The sequence below is a fragment of the Crocodylus siamensis genome, chromosome 5 (assembly GCF_052110815.1).
Source record: "Crocodylus siamensis isolate JL-2025a chromosome 5, ASM5211081v1, whole genome shotgun sequence".
NCBI classification, from domain to species: Eukaryota; Metazoa; Chordata; order Crocodylia; family Crocodylidae; genus Crocodylus; species Crocodylus siamensis.
In genome coordinates this window covers 138,014,712-138,042,262 of record NC_143399.1, presented here as the reverse complement: position 1 = coordinate 138,042,262, position 27,551 = coordinate 138,014,712, and the positions used below count along the sequence as shown (strand labels likewise).

The window sequence follows — 27,551 nt, the reverse complement described above, 5'->3', positions numbered from 1 at the left end:
TCCTTTAACACTTCACTTTGTATTGGCAAGAAGAATCGGGCATGCAAAACCAAGCCCATCTTGTTTCCTAGTTGAGGACATAGCTTATGGATCAGGAGTTATTTCTTTTTTCCAGTGTAGGTATTGTACTGACTTAAAATCTCTGTTTGGCCAATACATATTGGGGACATATGTCTGCACCAGGGTGGCTCAAGTGAGTTACCTAGTATTTCATGGTACATATTTCTAGGTATTAGGACTCTGTTCACTGTGCAGAGAACATTGTTTTTTGTAATGTCAATTCTTCTTTGTCTCCAGAATTCATAATGGCTAAAGGTCACCTTTTCCTTCCTGTCTGGCTATTTGGAAAAAAATGTCTGTTCTCAGTGTGTCTCTGGTTATGTGCTATTATCCATAGAAGCTGCTTATCTGTCACATGAAGGAGTTCTGCTTTAAGTTTGCACAAAGCTTAAGTTTCTTTCTCTTGGTGAATGCTAAATATTTTGTGATTCTTGATCACTAGAGAGAACCTCTTGTATTATACATACAAGTAATATGTTTGAATTTTTATTGCTAATCTTTCTAGATGCTTGTGAATTGGTAACTGCTCTGGAAGATTGTATCCAAAGATTTGTCATCTGTATCTACATGGACACAGATTACATCCCGAGAGATATTAGTCATACTTAATGAACATAAAAGCAGTGGCTAGCTATCCCTTTTCTACTTGAGTGAGGTTGTGCTCTTTTGAAGGCAGATGCTTCATATTGGCCATTTTTGCCATAATTCTGCTCCCGATCTTCATTAGAATCACAATGAATCATTATAGGTATAATGTCTGTAATATTTTGGAACTAATGCTTAGATACTAACTTCTGGATTTGTTCAAAAGCACTTTACTGAGATTTTTCCAACATTTCCTGACATCTTTAACTATCATTTTCCCAGGGGTCACTAACTTAAAAAAGGTATAGCAGAAATATATACAGATACTCCCTCAAATCATATATTTTGCAGTCAGAAAATGTCCAAAACAACTTGCACCTTTTCGCTGTCTGCTTTTTAGCCCTCTGATTTTATATGTTCAGTATAAAGTATAATTGACAGGTAGCTTTTCATTTCTTTATTACGTTTAAGATTTACTTACATTGTTCTTGTGAACAGTTTTGTCAGGTTTCAATAATTTAGCATTAACCTTTCAAGGATGTCTCGATAACCAAACATTAAGATATTCTCTACAATTATGTATGTCTAATCTAGTCCCTTGAGCTGTTCATGATGATTCTGGTACTTTTCTGTCACCAGAGAAATGCCAGGTGGCATTTACAGCCAGCTACATATGCCAAAAGGAATTGAGAAAGTCATCAGATATCAATATTCTTGGCACCTGAAACTGAAGTCTTTTTGTCTTTGCAACTCTTGGCAGGATGTCTTCAATTGTTAAAAGATAAATGGAGTGTGTTAGAGCTTTATTGAGAAGGGTCAGGATATTTATGGGTTCCCCTGGCACTTTAATGACTACAACATTACTATTGATTGTGTAACTTTTTTTAAGACTCCCATCTTCTCAAGGTTATCTAAGTTCCGTTTGCAAAGAAACTGATAGTCTTTTTTTTTGGGGGTGGGGGGGAGGAAATGTCATAGAGATTTTATTTGGGGAATAATCTTCACCCAACTTAGTGCATCTGAACTGTATTGCTCTTTGGTTGAGCCAAGACCTGGCTTAATTTGTAGTTGATTGGCAATCAAGATTTGCTCCTTTCTGGTTGAGTTTTTTCCACACAAAGTGATAGTTAACAGGATGACATACAAATTATTTTAATATAATCTTATTCTCATTCATTAGTTAGAGGTATATAGCTGGAACTGTCTGTTGCATTATATATTATTACATCATATACTATTTTTAAGGCTTACCTTTGCATTCTGCTCTGCTTAAAGCAATGGCATCTGAAGTTTTTCACGTTTCTTCTGTTTAGTTTGTATTGCCTAACTTTACTGGAGAAGTCAGGGGTGTTGAACTCATCAGGCTGTCTAGTCCAGATGACTGGCACTGGGCCAGTCTTCATGCTGGATCAGCCCTGCAGGTGAGCCCCATATGCTGAATCCAGTACGCAGGGACAGTTCAAGTTTCTGTGGCCCGTGTGCATCTTAGAGTAGCCCTGAGTGCATCTACATGCTGGTGGTGTGGCACATGCCAATCTGAGACAGAATCAGGAGCTGTGTGATAGGGGGCCAGATCTAGCCTTTATGCTGTATTTTTTGATACCCCTACAAGGTATTTTGCCCTGTTTTAAGGGCATGTTAACATACTGTTGAAGAATGTCTGGAGTTGCCTTCCAGCTGTTGAAGAGATCTATCTTCTACAGTTTTGCAGGAATCTTTAAGTTGTTACATTGTAGGTTATTCCTGTTGGTTTGGCATTCCACTGACTATAGTGCCTTGGTAGGATGTTTCAAGTTTTTGTTATGTAAGTTACTTTTTGCCTTTGTTCCACACATCTCCAACAAAGTGGGTGGTGGTAAGAACCCGCAGGGTTGAGGAAGTGTCGTTTGACACTCCACTTGCTGTGTACTATTTCAGCTCCTGTTTGCAAGAGAATTCATTTTACAAAAGCATCCAGCAAGTTTGTGTAGAACTGTGTACTTGGATGCTTGCCTTTTTCATGTTTTCCCCCCACAGTGCATGCCCTGCTTTGCCCTCTTTGCACTCTTTTATTTTTTATAGGATGTGTGGGGGGTTTTATGGAGTGTTTATGATGACATATATCACCATTATGATTGAGTTCTGACTTGTAATGTGTGCTCTAGCTTCAGTTTTGAGCTCAAAACTAGAATGTTCATTTTCAGGTGTGCCAGATTTGCAGGTTAAGGAAAACTGGCATGGGTCAGAAATGGTCCTCACCCTAGTTAGGCAAATGGAGTTTATGGCAAGGTCCAACTTTGGAGTGCCCAGGGACTGTGGGGCCACACACTATATAGATTGCAGTCCCCAGGCCACACTGTATGGACTGCATGCTGTGGAGACTGCATGGGCTTCCTGGGACCCCAGTTACGTGCAATTCCCAGCTGCTACCACCACATGGACAATGCTGCATGAGAAGCATGAGCCCCCCGCCCCCTCCATTGTACAGGCCATGAATGATGCGTGGCCCCAGCAGCTAGGGGGACATGGCGGCACTGGCAGCAGTGGGAGTGCGGCGGCAGTAAGCATGAAGCTCCCACAGACACTGCTGGTGGGGGGGTTGGTGAGCGCCGACCAGGGGTAAGCGACTACCCACAGATGCTGCCAACAGCATCATTGGCGGCTGGCAGCATCACGGACTGCCTGCAGATGCTGCTGGTGGTGTTGGCTGCAAGGGGTGGGGACAAGCAACTGCCTGCAGGCACCACCAGCGGTGTCAGCGATGCCTTTTCGTAGGGGGTGCGCTGCCATGCTCAGCAGGTGCGCATGCACCCCGTACACGTTGCCAATGGCACAGGCAGTCTGAGCCTCCCAGCAATCTTGCTTGAATGTTCTAAAATGGTTCATACCTTGTGACATCCTCTAGCCTGATTGTTTCTTTTGTCTTTTCTCTTACCCAAACTCTGGTCAAGCAAATACAAACAGATGCTGTACCATGGAATCGTATAGAACCATAGAGAAGTAGGGCTGGAAGGGAGCTGCCAGCCAGCCAGGTGTCCCCATTTTGTATATGTAGTTTTGATTTTTTTTTCCCAAGGTGTAACATCTTGCATTTATCTGCCTTAAACTTCATCCTGTTAGCTCCAGCCCAGTTTTCCAATTGTCTAGATCCTTCTGAATTGCTGTCCCTTTATCCAACATGTTCAAAATCCTTCCCAGTTTTGTCATCCACAAGCTTGCTCAAGAGGCTTTGTATACCAGCATCCAAATAATTAATAAACATCTAGGTGGCAGCCTACTACAGTCTACTTCTTACCAAAGCAGGGCTAAATTGCTGTCTGAGAGGTTAGAGAACTAGCCTCAGAAACCTGGAGACATGTGATCAAATCTCTCATGAGCCTTTTTCTTAAAGTTTCATTTAAGTTGAATATAAGCTAACAGTTTGTACTTGTTACCAAAAAAATGCTAGTAGCATACTGAGTGATACTAACAGGAATGTTGCTTGCAGCTAAAGGAGAATGACTACGTCGCTCTATTGTGAGGCCTCACCTGGAGTATAGTGTCCAGTTTCAGTCATTATTCTTCAAGAAGGAAAGGGGCAAATTAGAGGCCCCAGTAAAAAACAGAACAAATGATTAGGAATCCGGGAAACAGGATTTACAAAGTTTAAAAGAACTGAGATTATTTTAGCCATGAGAAAAGAAGAGAGGGAATGGGGTGGATTTGATGATAATTTTCAAATGCCTGAAAGGTAGTTATGTAGAAGATGGTTATAGACAAGGGGCCAGCAACCCTTTTCAGGCCTGGGGCTGGAACAGCGTGGCCCTAGTCTGGCAAGGCTTGGATGCCATTGATGGCACATGGATAGCTGGGACTTTCCCTGAACCCTTCCCTGAGCTATGAACCTGGGAGCTGCTCCCATACCCCCATTTGCTGTCTGCAGTGCAGGTGAAGTTTCCAGTTGGAGCAGGCCTGGATTGTGACAGGATGGGGCTCTAAACTAGGGGTTCCCAATCTTTGCATGCCATGGCCCAGTCAACTGCGGAGCCCCATGGCCAAAACTTCAGGCGGAACACAGATGAAGTTACTTCCACACCCTGGATGGGAGGGTGGGCCAAACCTGAACCGCAGCTGCTGCGGGCCCTGCAAGAGGAGTCTTGGCCACTCTGCCTGGCTCTGCGGGGCCACGGTTTGCCAGTCTGTGATCACTTCTGGTCCGGCAGCCAACAATTCGAGGCCCCTCATAGTGTGAGGCCCTAAGCTAAAGCTTGTTTAGCTTGTGCCTAAATCTGGCACTCAGCTGGAGCCAAGGGGGGTACACCTGGACTGGGCAGCTGCTTCCACATTGCTGCAGTTTCTCCCTACCCCTATTTCTGACCCCCTCAAGCCTAGCCCGACCTTGGTGCAGCTCCTTACCAGCTGGACTCTGCTTTTGTACCACTGTTAACAGATTTCATTAAATTAACTGTGTCACTGTTTGTTGTTGTTGTTGGGGGGGGAGTTAATTGTAGATCCATAACTACTGTTCTGAGTAGCAGTTGGCAATGAGATTCCTAGCAGGTTGATGCCTGGGAAGCGGAATGATTTTATACAGTAAAGGCAAAATTAATCATTGAATCAATTGCTAATAGCTGGGAGCATTCCTTTTGTGGAAATAGTGCAGCAATATTATGTTTATATTTTAAGGAGGGTGAACACTTTTGAAGAAAAGTCTTATTTTTAGATGAAAGTTCAGTGGACACACGAAATATTCCTTTATGCAAGTCAGATTTCTAATAGCATTAGTAATTTAAAAATGGACAGATTAAAAATATAAAAATATTTATAAATGTGATAGCAGCTTACTGTTTAAACTTTTGAACATGGGCTAACAATATGGGGAAGCAGTCCACAGATGCATCTCAGGGAGGTCCAAGGAGGTGATCCTCCCCCTCTATGCGACCCTGGTCAGGCCGCAGTTGGAGTACTGCGTCCAGTTCTGAGCACCGCAGTTCAGGAGGGATGTGGACAACATGGAGAGGGTCCAGAGGAGGGCCACCCTCATGATCAGGAGTCAGCAGGGCAGGCCCTATAAGGAGAGACTAAGGGACCTGAACCTGTTCAGCCTCCACAAGAGAAGGCTGAGGGGGGATCTAGTTGCCATTTACAAACTGGTCAAGGGGGAACAGCAGGCATTGGGGGAGTCCCTGTTCCTCCGAGCACTACCAGGAGTGACAAGAAATAACGGTCACAAGCTAGCAGAGGGTAGCTTTAGGCTAGATATCAGGAGGTGCTACTTCACGGTCAGGGCGGCTAGGATCTGGAACAGACTTCCAAGAGAAGTGGTGCTGGCTCCTACCGTGGAGGTCTTTAAGAGGAGGCTGGATGAACACCTCACTGGGGTCGTTTGACCCCAGTACTCTTTCCTGGCATGGCAGGGGGTCAGACTTGATGATCTGCTCAGGTCCCTTCTGACCCTACCAACTATGAAACTCTTAATGCCCTTTTCCTCTTTCTCCTTGTACCTGAAGAGATAAATGCAATGCTGCGGCTAGTAAAGCAACCAAAACGCTGGCTTGCTTCTCAAGCAAATCCCAGGATGTCATTCTCCCCTTGTACTCAGCCTTGGTGAGGCCACAGCTGGAGTACTGTATCCAGTTGTGGGCTCCACAATTCAAAAAGGATGTGGAGAGCTTGAAAGAGTCCAGAGAAGAGCCACATGCATGATCAGAGGTCAGAAAAACAGACCTTACGACGACAGGCTGAGAGCCATGGGGCACTTTAGCCTGGAAAAGTGCAGGCTCAGGGGTGATCTGATGGTCACTTACAAGTTTATCAGAGGTGACAACCAGTTTCTGGGGGAACATTTGTTCACATTTGTACTCCTAGCCAAGGGATGATGAGGTCGAATGGTTATAAACTCCTGCAAGACCATTTCAGGCTGGACATAAGGAAGAATTTCTTTACTGTCTGAGCCCCCAAGGTCTGGAATAGCCTGCCATCGGAGGTGGTTCATGCACCTACACTGAACACCTTCAAGAGCAAATTGGATGCTTATCTTGCTGGGATCCTATAAACCCAGCTGACTTCCTGCCCTTTGGGCAGGGCCTGGACTCGATGATCTTCCAAGGTCCCTTCCAGCCCTAACGTCTATGAAATCCATGAAATATTGAACAACTTATTTTGTTTTTATTAGACTTCATTTCTTTTAAAAGGTCACAGGCTTACAGGTAGAAGGTAACATGACATGTCTTCTCATTTATGCTTAACTGTGCTTTAATTCATAACGTGTAACTAGGCTTTCAAGAAATGAACAGTAAAAGCTGTTCAAAGTTTACTGCTTTATAAGGGCAGACATCTATTTTAAGTTAGTTAAAAAGTTGATATTTACACACCCGTCCTCTTCATATAACCGGAAATGAGTTTGGGAAAAGAAATGGGAAGATATTTATATGGCAGCTGGATAGTTGTCATTTTTTTTTTTTGCTTTGATCTTAGGGAAAAATGTTGACAGTCAAGATCTGACTACCAGACATACTTCAGTTTTATATCTAGCTATTTTTAAATAAAAATTTGAAAGTTCTTCTGTCTAATGCTCAAGGTTCATAAAGTTATAAATTGATTCAGTGTCAGCACAAGTGACTTGCAGTCAAATCTGCAAAAGGAATCTATTCTTTGATTATTCCAAAGTGTCTGTGTTTGAGATTTGACAGGAAGATGGGGTGGTGAGAGAGACTTCTAGTCTCTGAATTTAGGCTGCCACACCCAGAGATTAGAAACAAAAGGGTTCGTCATTAAAACCTCTCATTCTCTTTTTCTGTCTTAAATCTCTTTGTCAGTTTGGGAATATCACACCTATGTAGTCTCTGAAACTGATTTGCTGTGATTAATGGTAAGAGCAGCAGGAACACACAAGCTCATGGAAGCAAGGGTCCCAACTAGAGTCAGGGTGTCAGGAGCCCAAGGCCTGTAAGAGACAGGGACATAAGTAATCCCCCAGGTAGAACCACAAGCCAAGGCAGAGGCAGGGATCCAGATTGGAGTTACTAGCTAGGAGGGTCTGGAGGAGGCAGCTATAGACATATGAGACTGAGATGTGGGTGAAGATCATCAAGCTAAGCCACAAACTAGCTTTTGGAAAACAGGGGTATAGACTGGAGAATGGTGCACAAGGGTCAGGGAGGCGGCATGGCAGTTTGGGAGCACAGGGCAGGTCTGGAGTCTGGAACAAGATGAAATTAGTAACCCAAGAAGTAGGACCCATGGAACTGGAAACCAGGAAAAACAAACAGGACCTATGAGCAGACAGACAGGACTGGGAAAGTAGAAATCAAAGGTAAGAGCCAGGAAACTTTAGAGCCAGAAGTCAGAAGCCCATGGTGAGACAAATAGACATTTGTCCTGTTGAGTAGTCTTGTAGGCACTGAAAATGCCATTGCTTGTAAGCAGATAACCTTGCCCATGCAGGCAGCTATGCCTCACCAGGGGTAGTTAAGCTAGTGACAGCCAGGCCCAAGTTAGTCAGAGACAATTTAGCTTGCTTGCTGCCCTGACCCTTAACAAAAGGAAGATTTAACAGGTCATCGCTTGTTGAAGTTTTTTAAGGGTTTTTAAGCTTAGCCTCAAATAGTGGGTATTTATGACTGTTTTATCCATGTTTGCTAAAATAGGTATAACTATAAGGAAATATAAAGATTTCCTTATATTTACAATCTCCAAGCTGAACACAGAAAACATTTATCTTTGGTGGTGTTGGATATGAAGATACAAAAGCAGATGTGTATATAGCATGACTTCCAAGTTGTATCACTCCCTAAGCTAAGGAAGTTAAAATTTCTTAGCTGAAGACCCATCTGTTCTTTAATATAATTTGTGGAGGGCTGGCAGTATAATTTTTCTTTCAGTGTAAGTCCATTTATCTGATCTCTCTTACCCAGCCCTGGTTAGATATTGGGAAGGTTTTTCAGTTGTATTCATTCGTTTTGATGAAAGTAAAGTAAACGTATATGCTGTATGTATTTTGATTGCAAGATTAAAAAGTAGACTCTTCTGATAGCTTCACCTGGGCTGTTAGACCAGAAATCTGAAAAAATAGAGTGGTGGAGTGCACAGTGTGGCAGCTTCTTTAATCTTGGAGCTTCCCCCACATCACGCACTGCTGATTGGTGGAGGTGCCCCATTGCTCACTATTTGCCACTTCTGTGCCTGATGGCCTGGAGGTGAATGATGGAGCCTCTTCACCAATCACCATTAGGAGGACCTGCAAGGGAAGCACCAAGTTTAAAGAAGCTGCCACACCCTACGCTTCCATTGTGAATTCTGAATATCCTTATTTATAATTTACTGAAAGAAACTTTAATCTGTTGACATTACATAAATATTTGAGAAGTAAAAGTAGGCATTTTGTGCCAGTAAGTTCTGCTGTAGTGCATTAATTTTAGTGTAATCGCATGGTATTTCAATTTCAAAAGTAACGTTAGGGTGCAAAAATTCTAATATAGGGTAGTTGCTAATTTAAATATACTGAATGAATATAAGGTTGCCATAGTAATGAGCTTATGTGACATTTAAAGTGGTGCATACAAATATAAATTTGGTTGCTTCAAACTGAGATGTGAAATGTTATATATTAACTTTTCAGTGGCAACCATAATCTGATTTTCCTAGTTCATTAAATGTTAAAAAATTGAGCAAAGAATATTGCAGTTAGTTATACATGTGTACAATTTTGGAGGTAAATTCCGTTGAATTGAATATGCCTAAATGCAATTTGCAGCTGTGTAGCTGCGGTTTTTGTATTTTTACATGGTTGGCATTAAGATGTGGGCAGGTATACACCCACTGAGCATGTTCATTAGGGCTGCACTCTGGCCAGGCAACTATGCAGTTGCCAGCTACTTGCATAAAGTTGAGTCAGTTCTGAAATCATAGCTGGGCAAGAATCCATGACTAGCAAGTGTTCAGATTTTGTTAGATGAGAAGATCCTCTCATGTTTTAGAACAGTAGCCTAGTGATTAGGGTGTTTGTCTGGGAGTGGGAGATCTAGGTTCTAAGCTTTCTTCACCCAGAAAGGGTTTGAACCTGCATCTTGTGTGTCCTAGCACAGTGCATTTTTTTGGCATTAGGCCATAAATTAGTCATTGTGGCCTTGCTTTGGAAGCTGGCCACTTGACCAGCTAACAGAAGGGAGAGAGATGGGGCCAGGAAGAAGAAAACAAGTGAGGTAGTGTTGTAGCTTAGTGAGCTGGATGATACCCTAGATGAGAGAGGGTCCTGTATTTTAGCCTGGGCTCTTGTTCCTAATTGGCAGAAGTTCCCCACTGCTCAATTTATTTATCTAATAGTGAAAGCAAGATGCAGTGGGCTAGCTTCAAAAAGAGGGACTGGAGGGGGGTCTGTGGCCTGCAGATTGGAACGCTTCTCCAAGAGTCAGGAACTGCATATTCAAACCCCTGTGTGGGTGACATGGTGGCCTAGAACTTGGTCTTTTGGGTTAATAATGAAGTAAGCATGCCCTCTTGTATTTCTGGCAGGTGTGCACACAAGCTGATTCTATTTCATCACAGGGCAAAAAACAATCAAAACTATGCACAAGTGCCAAAGGCTGTAGTTAGGCAGCTACATAACACACTTAGGTGTGTAAAGTGAAATAGGATCTGGCTTAGAGTCAGCAGGAATACATTTTTATTACAAAGATTCAGAACGCTACTTGTCCAGATGAGGTGCCTTTTATAAAATTAGTTCTGCAATCTAAACTTTCTGCCTTTGATATTAAAAATCCAAATGAAGTTGTTGCATTTGTGTACTAGTGCCTTTTTGGGTGCATTTTTTTTTTGCTAAAAAAAGTGTGCTGAATTTCATTTGAAGTGTTCATTTTAAATAGTGCTCCTGTCAAGGAAGTACTGATTTAAAGTTTGTCAAAGCCAAAGAGGTCTGCCTATAAATATAGCAGTTGTTGACACTGACACTGTGAAATGTTAACAAATTCTGTAAGCTCCTAGATAAAGTAAGGGTTTATGGTGAATTGTTAGCCAGTCATCTCTCTGCCACCAAGTCATTGAAAAGTTGTTTTCAGGCGTGAATAAAATCAAACCTAAGCATGGAAAGCTAGCTGGAATAAGATTTAATATTGATGTTTATGGTATATTAATAAAAAAATATTTCTCAGTTAGGTTTACAAATTCTGTTGTGTAACAAACTCATATTGCCACGTGTTAATTTTTACAGTTGTTTTGCTGCTCTGCTTTGTCTTGATACACTTTTTGATATTTAATTTCACATGTGCTGTAAAACTGGTAACTAACTTTACAGCCCCATTTTCCTTATGTTTTTGAAGCAAGATATCAAGCTAAAACCTGATTTTTATTTTTTTTTCTTTTTCCCTTGGCTCGGTATGTATAAAAGCTATGCACATAGGACCCAATTACGTTGGTGTGTAAAACCAAGTTGTGGTGAAACTGTTTTAGCTACACTTTAGACTTAGAGACACCAGAAATGGACTGGGTGTGGGAGCATGTTAAGTGGGAGGACATGATTGCTGTCCTGAAGAGCTTAAATTTGTATTGGATGTGATGCTACAAGTAGAAAAAACATGGCAGGAGGGTGGGTGATGGATGAAAGGTAGTGTAATACAGTTTTGTCATTCAGTTTAGGCATGTGTGCTCTCTCAGAAAAAGGAGTTTGTATTTCAGTATACAGGTTATTGACCAGTCAAGGACAGCGCTTTGGTAGGGTTCCAATATCTTGTCTTGTTATGGTTAATTTTAAACTACTCAAAGGGAGCAGCTCATCTGTGTGCTCTATTTATTGATTTCTCTCAGAAACTTGCTAGATATGGTAGAGATGAGCCATCCCTTCCCCTTCAGAAGTTTGCAACAGGAGACTGTCATTTTATGTCAAGAATGGAGTACTTACTGTTCCTAGTCCCTTTCCAAGAACTCAAATCTTTCAGTCTCTGTCCAGGAGGTACTTTGTACCCACTCAAGACTGGGATTCTCGATTTATGGTTTGATAACTCTGATTATCATCTCATTTTTATTGACCCTCAACTTCTTCTAGCTGCTAATCACAAAATTTAAACACTTATTATTTTTTAAAGGAAAACAGGATTGGGAATGGACTTCTAAATTTCCTGTCCTGTTGTTGCACCTGCAAAGAGAGACTTAATACAACTTCTGTCTTCTGAGTTTGAGAACTGCAGACCTAAGATTTTATTACAGATTTAGCAATTTAGTAACTTTATTCACTACTCTGCACTTTTTGCCTTTGTTAAAATATTCCAGGGCTGTTTCATATGTATACGTGTATGTTAGAGGTTTCACAGAAACAAAGTTATGAAATATTTAAAAATAACATGCTGTGCTTAGCTTGGATTATTGTACTATGGCACTTTTATATAGCCTTGTGTTTCAAACATTTTTTGCCAAGAGTCTCTCTGGATTCAGAGAAACATGGTGACTTGCCAAAACCTGGTTGCTGAAACTGTGGAACAGAGCCTTTTGGGTAGGCCAATGGTTCCTGCTGCCTGAAACAAAAATGTATTCTCTTAAGTCATTTTGGCATCAGTCACCAGGTGTGACACCAGCTGAAAAAGTGAGGACACTCCACTCATCTGTCTCTGTGTAAAGGCTTTGTCTTCTGAAGTTATCCAGCTGGTAAGCTTAAAATTGCTTCTGCTGCTACCATCCCATTACTGTCTTGAAGTCATTTTCTTTGCCAATGACTTTTGCTCTGGTGTTACACCCTGGCAGAAACCAGTAACTATTTCTACACTAGTATTGACTCTCTTGATACCATCTGTAATCTAGTACAACACTCCTTTCAGTGTGTTTATGGTGACAGTCTCTACTCAATTTCTGAATTTCTCTCTTTGCATTCAAGACTCAGTGTTTCAGTAATAAATATTTTCACTATAGCAAATATTTTGGCACCAATTTCATGGTAAAAGTGTTACTGTTATATTTGTTCAAGTGCAGCGATAAATAAAATAACTTGATCTCATAGACATTAGGGCTGGAAGGGACCCTGCAAAATAATTGGGGAAGAAAGTCAGCTAGGGTCAAAGAATCCCAGCAAGATAAACATGCAAATGTTTCTTAAGAGTCCACAGTAGGTGCTTGCACCACCTCTGGGGGAAGTCTATTTCAGGCTTTGGGGGCTTGGACAGTAAAGAAGTTTTTTCCTTATGTCCTGCCTAAAACAGTCTTGGAGGAGTCTGTGACCATTGGACCTTGTCATCCCTCTGGGTTCTCTGGTGAACAGGTGTTCCCTCAGGTCCTGATGCACACTCTTTAAGTACTTATAGGCTGCCACTAAGTCACCCCTGAGCCTTCAGTTCTTCAGGCTGAAGAGCCCCATGGTTCTCAGCCTCTCCTTGTAGGGCCTGTTCTCTTGCCCTCTGATCATGTACACAGCTCTCCTCTGGACTCTCAAGCTTCTCCACATCCTTTTTGAATTGTGGAGCCCAGAATTGGATGCAGTTACTCCAGCTGCAGCCTCACCAAGGCCGAGTACAACAGGAGGATTACGTCCTGGGACTTGCCTGAGAAGCATCGTGAGGTGGAGCACCTTGCGTTTTCTCCATATTGAATGCCATCAGGTCTTCATCTGCTCACCTTGCAAACCTATCGAACTTGGCCTGGATAACCAGCCTATCCTCAAGTGTGGACACGTTCCCCAAAGTTTGGTGTCGTCAGCAAGCTTAGCCAATCCACTTCTGACACCAGAATCCAGATTGTTTATAAAGATGTTAAAGAGTACAGGTCCAAGAACAGAGCCTTGGAGAACATCACTGGTCACTGAGTGCTATGTTGTGATTCAGTTCCATCAACTACCACCCTCTGGGTTCAACCTCGGAGCCAGTTCCCCAGCCGTTGGACTGTAGGGTAGCTGAGGTCACAGTTTCTCCATGAGGACATTGTGGGACACCAGTTCAAAGGCTTTTTTAAAGTCCAGGTATATGATATCAACCTCTTCCTCTTTGTCCAGGTGATACGTCACCTGGTCATAGAAGGAAATGAGATTGGTCAGGCAAGATCTACCTGAAGCAAACCCGTGCTGGCTGTTCCTTAGAATGTTGCCTTCAGCTAGCCTATCAAGAATGGTTTCTTTGATAGTTTTTTTTTTTCCCAAGATCTTTCCAGGGATTGAGGTCAAACTGATTGACCTGTAGTTCCCTGGGTCTTCCTTCCTATCTTTCTTGAAGATAGGCACCACACTGGCCCTCTTCCAATCTTCAGATACTTCTTCCGAGCACCGTGAGTTCTGGAAAACCCTTGCCAGCAGCTGTGCTGTGAAGCCTGCCAGTTACTTAAGCGCTCTTGGGTACAATGTGTCCAGACCAGCTGATTTGTGGGTGTCCAACCTCTCAAGGTGTTCCTTCACTAAGTCAACGCCAATAATGGGTGTATATTCACCCTTCCCATGGTCATCCCGCATCATGTTAGGCAGGATGTGCGAGCCACAGGTGTGAACTCAGCAGAGGTCAGTACTATATGTTTTGAACGTAGGGTAAAACTAGGAATTAATTGTTATCAACAGATTCAATAAACAGAATTTTAGCTTAGATTCTCAAGCATATGTTCAGCTTATGTATTCAAATATTTTGTATTCCTTGGGGATCATCCAAAACAGATCTTTTGCGTTAGGCCAGGGCTGTCCAACTAGTGGCCCCCATGGGTTACATGTGGCTTGCAGGAGGTTAACATGCAGCCTCCAGGATCCCACATGGCTGCGGCAGCCCCTTGCTATGGCTGCAGCATCAGCTACCGTCTTGGGGCTTCCTTTTCCTCCTCTGGCTTGTGTTGCTTGACCCAGGCCCAGGAGGCAGCATGTTACAATACAGTCTGAGAGCCCATGTGGTACAGTGCTACAGAGGAGCCCACAGAGATCTACAGGTAAGGTGGGGCACTGTGCTGCCCTGGGGGTGGCAGCTGAGGGTGCCTGCCCCCACTCACACAGTGAAGCAGGGTGGGGGAGTACCTGCCCACACACCTGTATGGTGTGCAGCCTGGTGGGGGAGATACAGCCCTTTCTGGTGCAGCCCCTGGCCACTGAGAAGTTGGAGAGCCCTGCCTTAGGCCTTTTGGCCCTAGGCCATAGAAGGAAACCACAACTCCATGTATGATGGAAGCTTTCTTGCTTATTTTTATCATACTTTTTAATGGGGCCTTGCTAACAAAACAGGATTCTGCATCTTGTGCTCTACTGTTTCACAATACATCTTGCCCAACACAGCAAATATGCTCTTATGGTTGAGAGTCATGAACTAATTATTTTGGGTTGATAATCTTTTCTCACTCCATTTGGTGACTCTGTCTTCTTGATACATGTTCTGTACTTTGCTGGACACTGAGCTGTACCTCAGTCAAGCTGTGTAGGCAAGATGACACCTTATTTCATCAGTTACTTTCTGAAGTAACTGTTCCTCTTACTTATCCTGTGTGGTAGGTGAAACCTAAATTGCATTGATTTGTCTCTTTCATTGGGTGTTAGTTTTCACTTCCGCTAGGTAAGAGCACTGAGAGAATTGCTATGCATCAACTGCTCCATAGTAAGTCCCTGCCCTCTTTTTATTCACTGTAGTTTGTTTTTTGACGATACCTTTAGCTACTGGGTTTTCTGCACCCTTGTACTTAAATGATGCCTATGCCTATTTTTCATCTTCATCCTAGGTTCATAGATGCTATGGTCAGAAGGGACCTCAACAGATCGAGTCCAACCCCTGCCTGGGTAGGAAAGAGTGCTGGGGTCGGATGACCCCAGCCAGAGGCCTATCCAGTCTTCTCTTAAAGACACTCAGTCTTTTCTTAAAGACACTCTTAAAGGGCCAAGGTAGGGGAGAGCACCATCTCCCTTGGAAGGCCATTCCAAATTTTGGCCACCCTTACCACAAAGAAGTTTTTCCTGATATCTAGCCTGTCTCTGTCAGTTTGTGACCATTGTTCCTTGTTACCCCAAGAGGCGCCCTGGTGAACAGAGCATCCCCAGTACCTTGCTGTGTCCCCCTAATGAATTTGTAGGCAGCCACAAGATCACCTCTTAGCACCTCTGCACCTTTTGCAGAGACTGAAGAGGTGCAGGTCCCTTAGTCTCTACTTATAGGGCTTGGCCTGCAAACCCTTAACCATATGAGTGGCCTTCTTCTGGACCCTCTCGAGACTATCCACATCCTTCTTAAAGTACAGTGCCCAAAACTGGATGCAGTACTCCAACTGTGGTCTTACCAGTGCTGCACAGAGGGGAAGCATCACCTCCTTGGTTCTATTTGTCATGCATCTGCTGATGCATGATAAAGTGTGGTTAGCTTTGCTATGATTTCATCACACTGACGACTCATGTTCATCTTGGAGTTGACTGACTCCAAGATCCCTTTCTGCTTCTGTGCTGCTGGGAGGGTCATTTCCTAGCCAGTAGGTGTGCTGCATATTTTTACGCCCTAGGTGCAGCACTCTGCATTTGTCCTTGTTGTACTGCATCCTATTGGGTACTGCCAGCATTTCTAACCTGTCCAGGTCTGCCTGCAATTGTTCCCTACCCTTGAGTATGCACTTCACCCCACAGTTTAGTATCATCTGCAAACTTGGACAGAGTACACTTCACGCCCACATCCAAGTCGCTGATGAAAACGTTGAAGAGTACAGGTCTAAGGACCGAGCCCTGCGGGACCCCATTACCCACATCCTTCCAGGTCAATACCAACCCGTCTACTACCACTCTCTGGATGCAACGCCCTCCCCCCCCCCCCAAGACAATTTACCACCCACTGGACTGTGTAATCATCTAAGTCATAGCCTGTTAATTTATTTATGAAAATGGGATGAGATACTGTATCGAAGGCCTTGCTGAAATCCAAGAAAGTGACATCCACTTCTGCTCCTGCATCTCAGTGTTGTGACCTGATCATAAAACAAAACCAGATTAGTCAGGCATGATCTGCCTACCTGCTACGAGTCCATGCTGGTTGCCGTGCTGCATTATTTTTCCCATTGGTCCTTAATAATCTTTTTTTAAAGACTTTTCTAAGGATGGAGGTGAGACTGACTGGCCTGTAATTACTTGGTTCCTCCTTCCTCTCCTCCTTGAAATAGGGACCACATTGGCCCTTTTCCAGTACTCTGGGACCTGACCCAAGCACCACAAGCGCTCAGACAGCTGTTCCAGTGGTTCTGCTATGACACCGGCCCATTTCTTCAGTACTCTCGGATGCAGCTTCTCTGGGTGTGCTGACTTGAACACATCCAGTCCATCCAAATGACTCTGCACCAAGTCAGCCTCAACAGGTGGTGGGCTGGTGTCCCTCTGTCCATCTAAGAACCCTTTAGGACATTTTATCTTGACCTTTGTTCAGGAATACTGAGGCAAAAAACTCAGAAGAGCTCAGCCTTGTCACCCCCTGTCTGAGAGTAATTGCTCCTGCTTTTTCAGTAGGGGTCATATGCTTCCCTTTACCACCTTTTTACTCCTTACATACCTAAAAAAAGACTTTTTGTTGTCTTTAATTTGTGTTGCCAGCCTCAGCTCTGTAGTTGCAAAGAGGTGGCCAAAAAGGTGAAAGCAAGTGTGGGCCAAGTGGGTATATTCCTCCTTGGTAGCTTCCCCCTGCTTCCACTACCTATATGCCTCCTTTTTTGCCCTTATGCTCCCCTGGCTTTCTCTGTCTAGCCAAGGAAGTTTTTTGGCCCCTTTTCCCCCTTTCCCTTGCACTGGGAAGTATCACTTCCTTTAGGAAGGATCTTCTTTGAGGCTGCCTGCATTTGATCTGGCAGCTGAGAAAAGATGGCTCAAATTTAGCAGTGTTTGACCCTGGGAATGTTTGTTTATCAAGATGTGGTTATTGTCTCTTCAGCTTCAACAGATCTCTCTCGCGCAGGCCTGGGGGAATACATTTGGGTCATCCGTAGACCCAGTGTGGAATCCTGAGTATATCTGAATTCTAGAACTATTTAGAGTTTTTCTTCCCAAAGGGCAGTTATATCAGCTCTACAGCAGACCAAAGGCAAGGAAGAAGAAAGGCAATCTACCCTTTGGGGCAGTGGGGACAAACCTTTTTGACACATGTGCCACTCTGATCCTTTTCCCTTACCCAGTTTGCTGCCCTGTGTTCTCTGACCCAGATGCTGCTCTGCTTTTGCTTTCTGCTTCCTGCCCTGTGCTCCTTGCTGGATCTGATACTCTGCTTTCTGCTCCCTTCCCTATCTGTAACTGTACCACCTTTCCCATCTCCAGTCTACCTCATACTACACAGGGGCTGCCTGTACCACTACTAGCATCTTTGTTGCAGGTTGGCCACCTCTGCTTTGGGGGTTGGGTTCAAGGACAGGATGTTCAAAGTGCATGCATGGCCCAGTGCACCGTTTGCCAAAAGTTTAGCCTGTGCCTGGTGTAGATGCATATCTAGATTGGGACAGCACATCTCAAAGAACCATAAGTAACTATATATATTTTTCTTTGTTCAAAATTAAAACCAGGCAATTTTTGCATCATGATTTGGTAAGCATTTAGTTAGTTTCTAAATATAGAAATCTTGCATTTTTTTTCATTTGCAAGTGTCTGTCTCTCTCCAGGAATGACTTAAACATGAAGTTTAAAGTATAGTGCTTATTGTTAAGCTTCCAAGTCCTTTTTTAAGCTTGTATGTGGCCTGAGTTAAAATACAGAAAATACCCACTAGCTCTGGAAGTTTGGTTTTAGCATCCTAAATAAAAGGTCTTTTATCTAAATGTTAGCACCCTACTTTTGAAATATTATCATTATATCCCAAAGTGAAATAGGGTAGGGTAAACGTTGTACTGTTTTGAGTTAATGTTATAAACTGCAGTATTACAACCATTCAGCTGAAGATCAATAACCCATTTCTTCCCAGAGGTTTTTAAATGTTGCCACTGCAAACTTCTACACGGTTAAAAATATAAAACATTGTAGTTTAGAAAAGCTGTGACATCTAAAATCTGGCTTTTCAAGCTGCTAGAACTGTAAGGATGCTGTCAACACCCACTGGTAGACCTTATCAAGATAAAAAGTTAATGTATTTATTGGAATTGATTTCAGTTGTGGAATTTTGTTCGGAACAGAACTCTTAGAGAGACTTGGCATACTTTAAAAGTTTATGGTGGTGGATATAATTCTATTATAACAAATGTTAAAAATAAGAAAAAAAAGTCTAAACTTTGGTATCCAAGTTAGTTTGTAATTTATTGTAATTATTAAAAATATGATTATGCTACTAAATGTTAGAAGTAACTAAGATAAGTTGTACAACTTTAATAGTAGTTAAATGGCTTTTAACCCCCTCCATCCACTTAAATATTTTTTTTTCCAACATACAAAATTGTTAGCTGCCCTTTTGTAGTAACTGAATTTGACTAAGGCTTTATTCAAGGATTTCTAAACTAATATATTAGATATGTTATCACCAACAGCCTAGGATAGAATCAGCCTCTGGGTTTTCAGTGCATTTTATGTCAGTTCTGCATCTGTTTAGTTTACAAGCTTCTTAAGACTAGGTTCGTCTATTTTATACTGTGCTGAACACGCTGTTGGCACTAAATATATTAGTGATAAACCTTTGCTGTGCTAATGTAAGAGACTAAATTTTATAGGTACAGTACAGTATTTTACAAATCATATTACAGTTCACAATTCAAAACTGGAGAATTAATAAATATATAGCAATCTAATCAAATGGGAATAGCAGCAGGCTTATTAGGTACGAATACCATATTTCAGTTTGATATGATTGAAGCTTTCTGGGTCAGAATGATTGATGTCATTCATATGAATTTTCTGTGAACATAATTCATCTGTTTGTACAGCACATGACATCTTGTACATACACTTAATCTATATGATAGCTTATTTATCATATAGGAATATCTTCCCAAAAGCAATACAATAAAAATCTATTCTCAGCTTTACTTTTGACTAATGATTTGGCTCAATAGATGTAAACACGTGAATCTCCTGATGTCAGGATCTGATGTCAATTCCTTTTTGCTCTTTTGTTGTATAAATTTAAGAATAGCTACTAGTGACATCCATCTAGATGTCCTTCAGATTAAACTGATCTTCAAGTACATAACCAATTTACTGGTAAAGAGAAACATGAGTATTCTTGCACCATATATGTGACAAACTAGCTTCCTTTTCATGAAATTGTCTGAGGTGGAGGACTGGATCTAGTTAATCAGTGATGTGCCAGACATGAAACCTGTGGGAGAAGGATCCCTTAAAATTAAACTTTCAGACGCATCTACTTTAAACTTGACATTTTATAGTTACATGACAGTGACATACTTTGTGAATTCTGAGTCTGGTCTACTCATTGGATGATTTCATTATTTACAGATCTGCTTTTGGTCTTGATGAATTAAAATGGTTGTAGTTAGTCAAGGTCTGCCCAAGTTAAGCCTGCTGCTGAGTCCAACCTGAAGACAGGTCTCTTATTCTTAATAAAGATGCAGGGAGACAACTTTTTTGGCTTTAATGATGTTCTGGTCTAGATGAGAGGAACATCTTGGGGAACCTCTAATACTATAAGAAATATTGGTTAATGTAAACTTTCATTTCTGATTTACGTTATAATTACATTTTTATATTTTCTAACTTTGGTAAATTTTAATGATTGAAGGTTGAATGTTATTGTGTATAATTTGAAGGAAAAGGTAGGTAGAATGATTGGAAGCTAACATTTGACATAATACACAAGAAAATGGATCTTCTGGAAATCCATAAGCAGTGTCTAAATAGCAGTGTAATGATGGGTAGATGAGTAGGCCCAAGGTGCTATTTAAGGCAAGGGTTGCCCAACTTTCCCATCCATCTCCCTGCATTTCAGAGCACTGGCCCATGGTATAGGGAAAGGAATGCCACCACTTCTTTATTTTTTGCTACTGAAAATCAATGTTTAAATTCCCGCTTGACATGTTAGTGGCAAAAATGGAATTGACTCTCCTCCTTACTCCCCCGCCCCCCAGCAGTGGACCTCTGGGCTTGTGCCCAAAGCAGAGTACTGGCCAGTTAAGCCTCTGTTTCTAAATGGTGCAAGCTGAAATTTTGTAGTAGAAAAGAAAGGAGCTAATATAATGCTAATATACTACATTTACTTAAATATGAGTGGTTTTTTTTGCTCCCGATGAGCATGAGGGGGAAGGACAGAATTCTTCATCTTGTATTCACATACAAGGATACCTCATTAAATACATTGCCTATCATTAAACTGCTGCCAAAACAGCATGTGCTCATTAATAGATACCAACAATGAAGTTGATTAAATGCAGCCAACACTGAACATGACTATAAAACACATGGCCCATATTGGGCAAACATGCTGGTGGCAACCTACCACAAGGATAGTTTAGTGTAGCCCATCTGAATATGATATATGGTAGTACCCAAGCTATGTCTCTCTTCCCCTTCCTAATGATTCCTATTTCTTCACTAGCCTTAAATGTCTGACAGACATCACCAAATGGGGCCCCAAACACTTCACCTAGAATCCCTGTCTCCCCTTCTTTTAGCCTGTTGCATATGATTAGTGTGGCCCTGCCCTTCATGAGATGGAAGCAGCCCAGATTGCCCAGCATCTCAACTGCATATATAAATCAGAGGTGCACCAATATATTGGTATATATTAGATCAGCACTGATAAAGGAAAAAAATTGACATTATTGGCAGTCGGCCTTTTTTGGCCAGTGTAGCCAATTAATGTCACCAGTAAATGCCACATGTATGCAGACCAGTGTTTAGCCAGTAAGTCTTTCTGGGGGGAGGGAGGAGACAGGTAGAGGCCCCCACAGTGAGGGAGGGAGTGGGGCTGGGGCTGGGACAGCGCAGGGCGGATAGGGAGGCTCCCACAGCTGCACACACCCCCAGAGGATGCATGGGGAGTATGTTTTTCCCACATTTGTGTGCAGGGCAAGGGTGGGCTGCCTGCCACAGGCTTGGGGCAGACAGGCAGCAGCAGTGCTGGGAGTGGGGGGGGCTATGTGGTGGGCTACAGACACTCCAAAATTCCCCATTGCTTTCCCTCTCAGAGCTGTCCCTGCCCACCCCAAGCACAGCCCTGGCCCAGCCCCCCTGCCAGGAAGAGGCTGGTGCAGCTCCTGGCCCTGAGCCTGCAGCAGGCAGCCTGCCTTTGCCCTGCATACAAATCCAGGGTCACCTGGCCCCATGCCTCCCCTAGGGTTGCACACAGCAGTGTGAGTTCCCCCCCATGTCCCTGGTTGAGCAGCCTGTGGCTCTGCTCCACACCCTGCCCTGTCCTAGCTGGACAGCATTAGTGCCTGCCCCAGTCCCACTCCCTCCTTCACCATGGGGGCCCTCAATCTGCTCCCTTATACCCTTTGTATCCCCACATGTCCATTATCCCCCAGCAAACTTACTGACCAAACGCTGCTCTCCAAGCTGCCAGGCTGCATATCAGCTATTGGATTGGTATTGGCCGATATGGCTGGTTAATAATCAACCATCGGCCAAAAAAAAAATCTTTATTGGTGCACCCCTAATATACATTTTTGAGGATCCCAGGACTTGTAACAAGAACACGTGGTTGGAGTCATGAGTGGAGGCTAATTAGCACATGATCCTTTGTGGGGGTTATCTGGAATATACACACACATGCTGAGCTGTGGGGTCACAATGGCTTGAAATGCTGTTGACTTGGCTGGGGCTAGCCCAATGAACTGTATGGTAAATCATGAGCCTTTTGGCTTTGAACTAATGTCATGCATAGGTCATGCTGTATAAGTAGATGCAACAAAGTGCTGCTCAGAAGAGCGTTTATGGAGTACCAGTGCTAAAACTTTCAGGAGTTTCAAAAACAGGGAAAATGCATCAATGCTGATAAACTAAGTCTATGGGTACCCATAGTAATTTGCCCATATGCAAATTACTACAGGCATGTTTATTTCAGAGTCAGTGTTTTCAAATACGTCCCTCACTTCCACGTGCTTGGAGTAGGATCTGGTAGTAAGGATGGGGAAGAAGTTAGGGGAGCAGAGGATGGGGGGGGGGCTACCTGACTGCCCTCCCCCCATATTTATTTTTGCTGCTGTAACAGTGGGAGGGTGACAGATTCAAAATAAACCTCCAATAATTAGATTCCATACCCTGAAAATTCTAACAACTTTGTAGTAATTTTCCATATATAGAATCTAATTATTGGTGGGTTGTCTTATATTCAGGTTTATCTTATTTTTGTGTAAATAGGGTAGTTTACAAATGAAGGACTTTTAAAGCTTTTACCATGATCTGAATTCATTATGTATGAAGATTTACCTGCTTTCAAGCTGTAGAGATTAAAGAAGAGAGGTGAAGGCTAGAGAGTAGAATCTTATTACTTTGATGCATCTTAATGTTTTTAAAAGAAGGTAGGCAGATAATGCTCTGCATGCGAATATGAACATCAATTCTAAAACTAAAGGAATGTCAGTGTATGCAGAGGCTAATAATGAAGTTTGTATTTAGTTATTCATTTATATCTATGGTTTGATGCTTGAACAGGGCATTGACTTTCTAAATATTTCCCAATTTACAGAAAGAGGAGGGATGCACTAATGTTGGTATGGAATACTTGCTTTGTTCTGAATGTTTTTTCTTTCCTTTCTTCTAGGTTTAACTATAGATCAACCCATCACCTTGCATCCCATGGGTTTTATGAATTTTTAAATTGGTTTGATGAAAGAGCATGGTATCCACTGGGAAGAATAGTAGGTGGGACTGTAAGTATGAAAACAATTGTTTCAAGGTGCTTTTTAAAAATTCAGTAAAAGTACAGAATTAAAGGAGAACTAAATGGAATGCTGTATAATTGAGGGGGGTGGTACTAGACAACATTCTAATTTTTAGCTTCTGTGATTAAGAATTCAGCAGGTCCTCTTTGTACCTTGTAGTTCAGCTGGCCTCCAACAGCCCCCCCAGCTCCTGCCCCTGCCATGCTGCTCCAGTGGAGGAAGCTTCAGCTGGGTAGCTCCTGCTGAAGTGCATGGGCCTTTGGCTCCAGCTCTCACTCACTCTGCCCACCCAGCGTGATGAGCAGCCATCTGTAGGTGGGTGGAAGATGGCCAGGAGCTGGAGCCAGAGCCTTGCGCAGTGGGGCAGGAGTTGCCTGGCTGAAGCTTCCTGCCTGTCTGGGGCAGGAGCTGGAGGAAGAACTGCTGCTGGAGGCTAGGGGAACTGAGCACCACACAGCTAGCAGCAGCTGCTCTGGGAGCAACCCCACTGGAAACTGCATGTGCTGGCCAGGGCTGTGGATGCAGGCAGGAGCACAGAGCTTAGCCCCATGCGGAGCACTGCAGAAGCAGCTACAAACCAGATAGTTGATTAGTGGGCGCCCCCTGCAGGCCAGATCCAACGGGGGTGGAGGGGAGAGAAGGGGAAGTTGATCTAGCTCCTCAGTCATATTTTGCTTACCTCTGGTATATAATATAGACAAGATCTAGGGATCCTGTGTATTTTTAAGTGGACATTATTTCTTGTGTTTTGTAGAACATACTGTTGATATTCCCCTATTGAAAGATTTGTAGGTTAAAAGGGAAGATGTAAAGATTTTTCTGAACTATATTACAAGTTAATGAGATTACTTTGGATGTGGGCTACTGAGCGGAAATTTTTTTTTAAAGACATCAGACTATGGTAGTCTATCACATTTACTTGTACCCAAAACAAGGTTTTTTTTCCCCCATTCAGTATGCTGGAGGGGCTGGGAAAGCAGTTCCTGCCCTCAGACAGTGCCATGTGGTTATCTGGAAATAGAGCTGAAATAGTTATTGACAGTAAGAAACAGGGCTGGGGGCAGGAAGTGAATCTATAGGAGGGCAGGCAGGGGCGGAGGCCGCTGGGAGCAGGTGGGCAGCAGAAGGGACTGGCACTGTGGGGGAGGGGCTCAAGCTGCACATATAGTAGGGGACTAGCTGCCCCCTTCCTCCCAGCTACTGTTTGCCCTGATGCTGTAGCAGAAGTTGAGGGGAATGAATTTAAGATGACCCCCCAGTAATTAGATTTTTTTATACGTTTGCTATATGTAGACTCTAGTTATTAGGGGGTCATCTTAAATTAAAGTTGTCTTGGATTCAGGTAAACGTGGTAATATGTTGTTTACTTGAGGGGAAGTCCTGTAGTGTTGAACAAGAGTAACCCAAGCAAATGCAACAGAGAGAACCTGTTGAAGAATCTCTTTTTGATGATAGGAAAATTCCATTTAAGGTAGAATTTAACGAAATGTTCTACAGTAAATTAGATCAAATTATAATTCAGTACTTAAAAAAATAATAAACTCTGGATAACTTTTTGAATTCTTTATTGGAAGAAACAAACTGTAAGAAGATGATTTTAAGATAATATTTATTAATTACTACCATATTTCATGGGACATTTTGACGTGCTAAACTTTTGTGGCTCAACTCGTCTCCTAAAAATATCTTAAGGATATGAGAAGTAACACCACCACCACCACCCATGTCTGTTTAACAGAAAAGTTGTACTTTGTTTCTTATGTGGCAGTTAAGATATTTGAAAATTATTTTACTTTTCTAATGTGTAGGGTTAGAGAAGCATTTTTGTTAAATTTGTCCCCAATGTTGCTAAATGTTGGAAAGTAAAACTGCTACTTAAAGAGCACCTGTACATGCAACTCAACTCTGTTCCAATGCATGCTAATTAGCACGTCAGAGCAGACCTTGATTGATTAAGTGTGCTGCAAGGCATCTTAAGTGTACTAATTAGCACGCTCCAGCAGCTTCTGTGTCACATATTCAGCATCCCTGTGTTTCAAAATGGTGGTGGGAGTGCTTTAAGTTAAGCTAGTCAAATGAGGTTTAGTTCAAGTGCCCCTGCCACGATTTTGAAGCGCAAGATGCTGAATACATGTGTCACTTTAATTAGAACAGTTCACCCTCCTACCCTGGAGCATGTGTATAGACACCCAAAATGTTTTAGCCTTCTTTGATACTGCATAATATATATATTTTATTCAATATATCAGTACAAAACCATGATGTACTTTTCATTGAAGGCATATTAATTCAGTTCTAAAGGATTTAAGATATATTATATCCCAGAATGTATGCTATTGAAAATCTTTTGAAATTAATACATAGAAAACTGCCCATTCAAAGGACATTTTTCACAAACATTCTTTCACTCCTCAGAAAAAAATGTAGGCTACTATTTTCTCACTTTGCGAGTGTGGAGAAAAGGGGAAGCATTTTAAGATTAAGCAGCATGCAAGAAGTCGCATACAAAATCTGTAGTAGAAATAAGAATTTAAGACCTGTTTAACCAAAGAAAATTATGCATAACATCGTGCAAAATGTTTTTCCTTTTTTTTAAAGCACTTGTAGATGGCTTGACACTTTCTAACCAATTTTGCTAGATATAAAATATAAACCTCCTGGTCCAGTGTCTAAACCAGAAGTTCATCTTTCTTTTAACAACTTTGAGGGTAGATAAGACTTAACCATTTGTTATTTATTTGGAAGAAATGACTATTGCCAATGGTTCAGAAAACCATTTGGTGATGGCAAGCACTATGGCAGGCTGCTGTGAGATGCGTTTTAAAGAAAGGTTAAAAAGCTCTTTTCTCATTCTCTGCATTTAATTGATTTCACTCAAGAAATACACATTTTTATTGTAAACTGTATGCAAGTAGTAGATGAGTGCTTTTTACAATCCTACATTAATAGTTTGATATTCTTTTCTCTCCTAGGTGTACCCAGGGTTGATGGTGACAGCAGGCCTTATACATTGGATTTTAAATATGCTTAATATAACAGTCCACATAAGAGATGTATGTGTGTTCCTAGCACCAGTTTTTAGCGGCCTTACAGCTATTTCTACTTTCCTGCTTACCAGAGAACTGTGGAACCAGGGAGCAGGGCTTTTAGCTGCCTGTTTTATTGCTATAGTACCAGGTTACATATCTCGATCAGTAGCAGGATCCTTTGACAATGAAGGCATAGCTATTTTTGCACTGCAGTTCACATACTATTTGTGGGTAAGTAGTTGAAAATTCCATATTTTTTTAATACACCTAACCTAACTGTCAGTCTTTGCCTTGGCATCAAATATTTGATCTTTAGTTTTCTTTAATTTTTTCTAGCATAAGATTGGAGTAGGATTGGACAGGTACCAGAATGTTAATAATGAGAACTCCATGACACTACCATTTATCAATTTATTAAATAAACCCATTATGCTACTACACAAGAGATGTTCTGCAATAAGTAATTTACATTTTTAAGGCAGACATTGGTTTTCTTGTATTTCAGGCTGTGGCTACATTTGAAGCATTAAGCTAGTATTTTTCAATCGCACTACTTGCTAGCAGGACTTGAGAGAGGTTTTTATCCTATGAGGCAACAAAATGCTTAAAGGGCAAAGATTAAGCCATAGGGTGTTTGTCAATTGTAACTAACTTTTTTAATGTACACCGCAAATACAATAGAACATGAATAAGATTGGGAGCCACACATAGAGTCCATTACATAGCCATTTACTGCAAATGTAGCATATATTCTTGTGCCTCAAAGCAGTTAAACTAAAGATAAACAAAGATTCACTGTATTTTATAAAGCATTCTGTACTGTAGAGTACAGCAGAATGATTTACTGAGTTAATGAGGAGCCTTCAACCGCTCTACTTTGATACAAAAAATAAAGCTAATGATTACTGAACTTCATACCTGATCAAATTTGTTTAAAATTTGAGCTTTCATGAACTGCCAAATAAGCAAAAGATAAAGCAATGTCTTACTGCATGTTAAAAAGATGCTTAAGAGGACTGTCAAATTAAATTACATATCAAGATTTAAAATTTAAATATTGCAACATTCTGGTATGTTTTGCATGGAAATGGAACCACAAAACCTTATGACAAAGACTGTCACAGAAATTTGCCTCTTTCCCTCATTCTTGTCCTTTGTTCAGGAATGCTTCTCATGAAAAATTAAGTTTTAAGACATGTAAATGGTACC

The 27,551-nt window shown here is 42.0% G+C and overlaps 1 protein-coding gene across 1 annotated transcript in view; it reads left to right on the top strand.

Annotated features, from left to right (window-relative positions):
• STT3B (STT3 oligosaccharyltransferase complex catalytic subunit B) overlaps positions 1-27,551 on the top strand; it is a 102,307-nt gene that overhangs the window by 27,016 nt on the left and 47,740 nt on the right. Inside the window, exons 2-3 of the mRNA XM_090046461.1 lie at positions 23,193-23,301; positions 26,286-26,573. Coding sequence (XP_089902587.1) covers positions 23,193-23,301; positions 26,286-26,573 — 397 coding nt within the window. The remainder of the gene's footprint in view (positions 1-23,192; positions 23,302-26,285; positions 26,574-27,551) is intronic.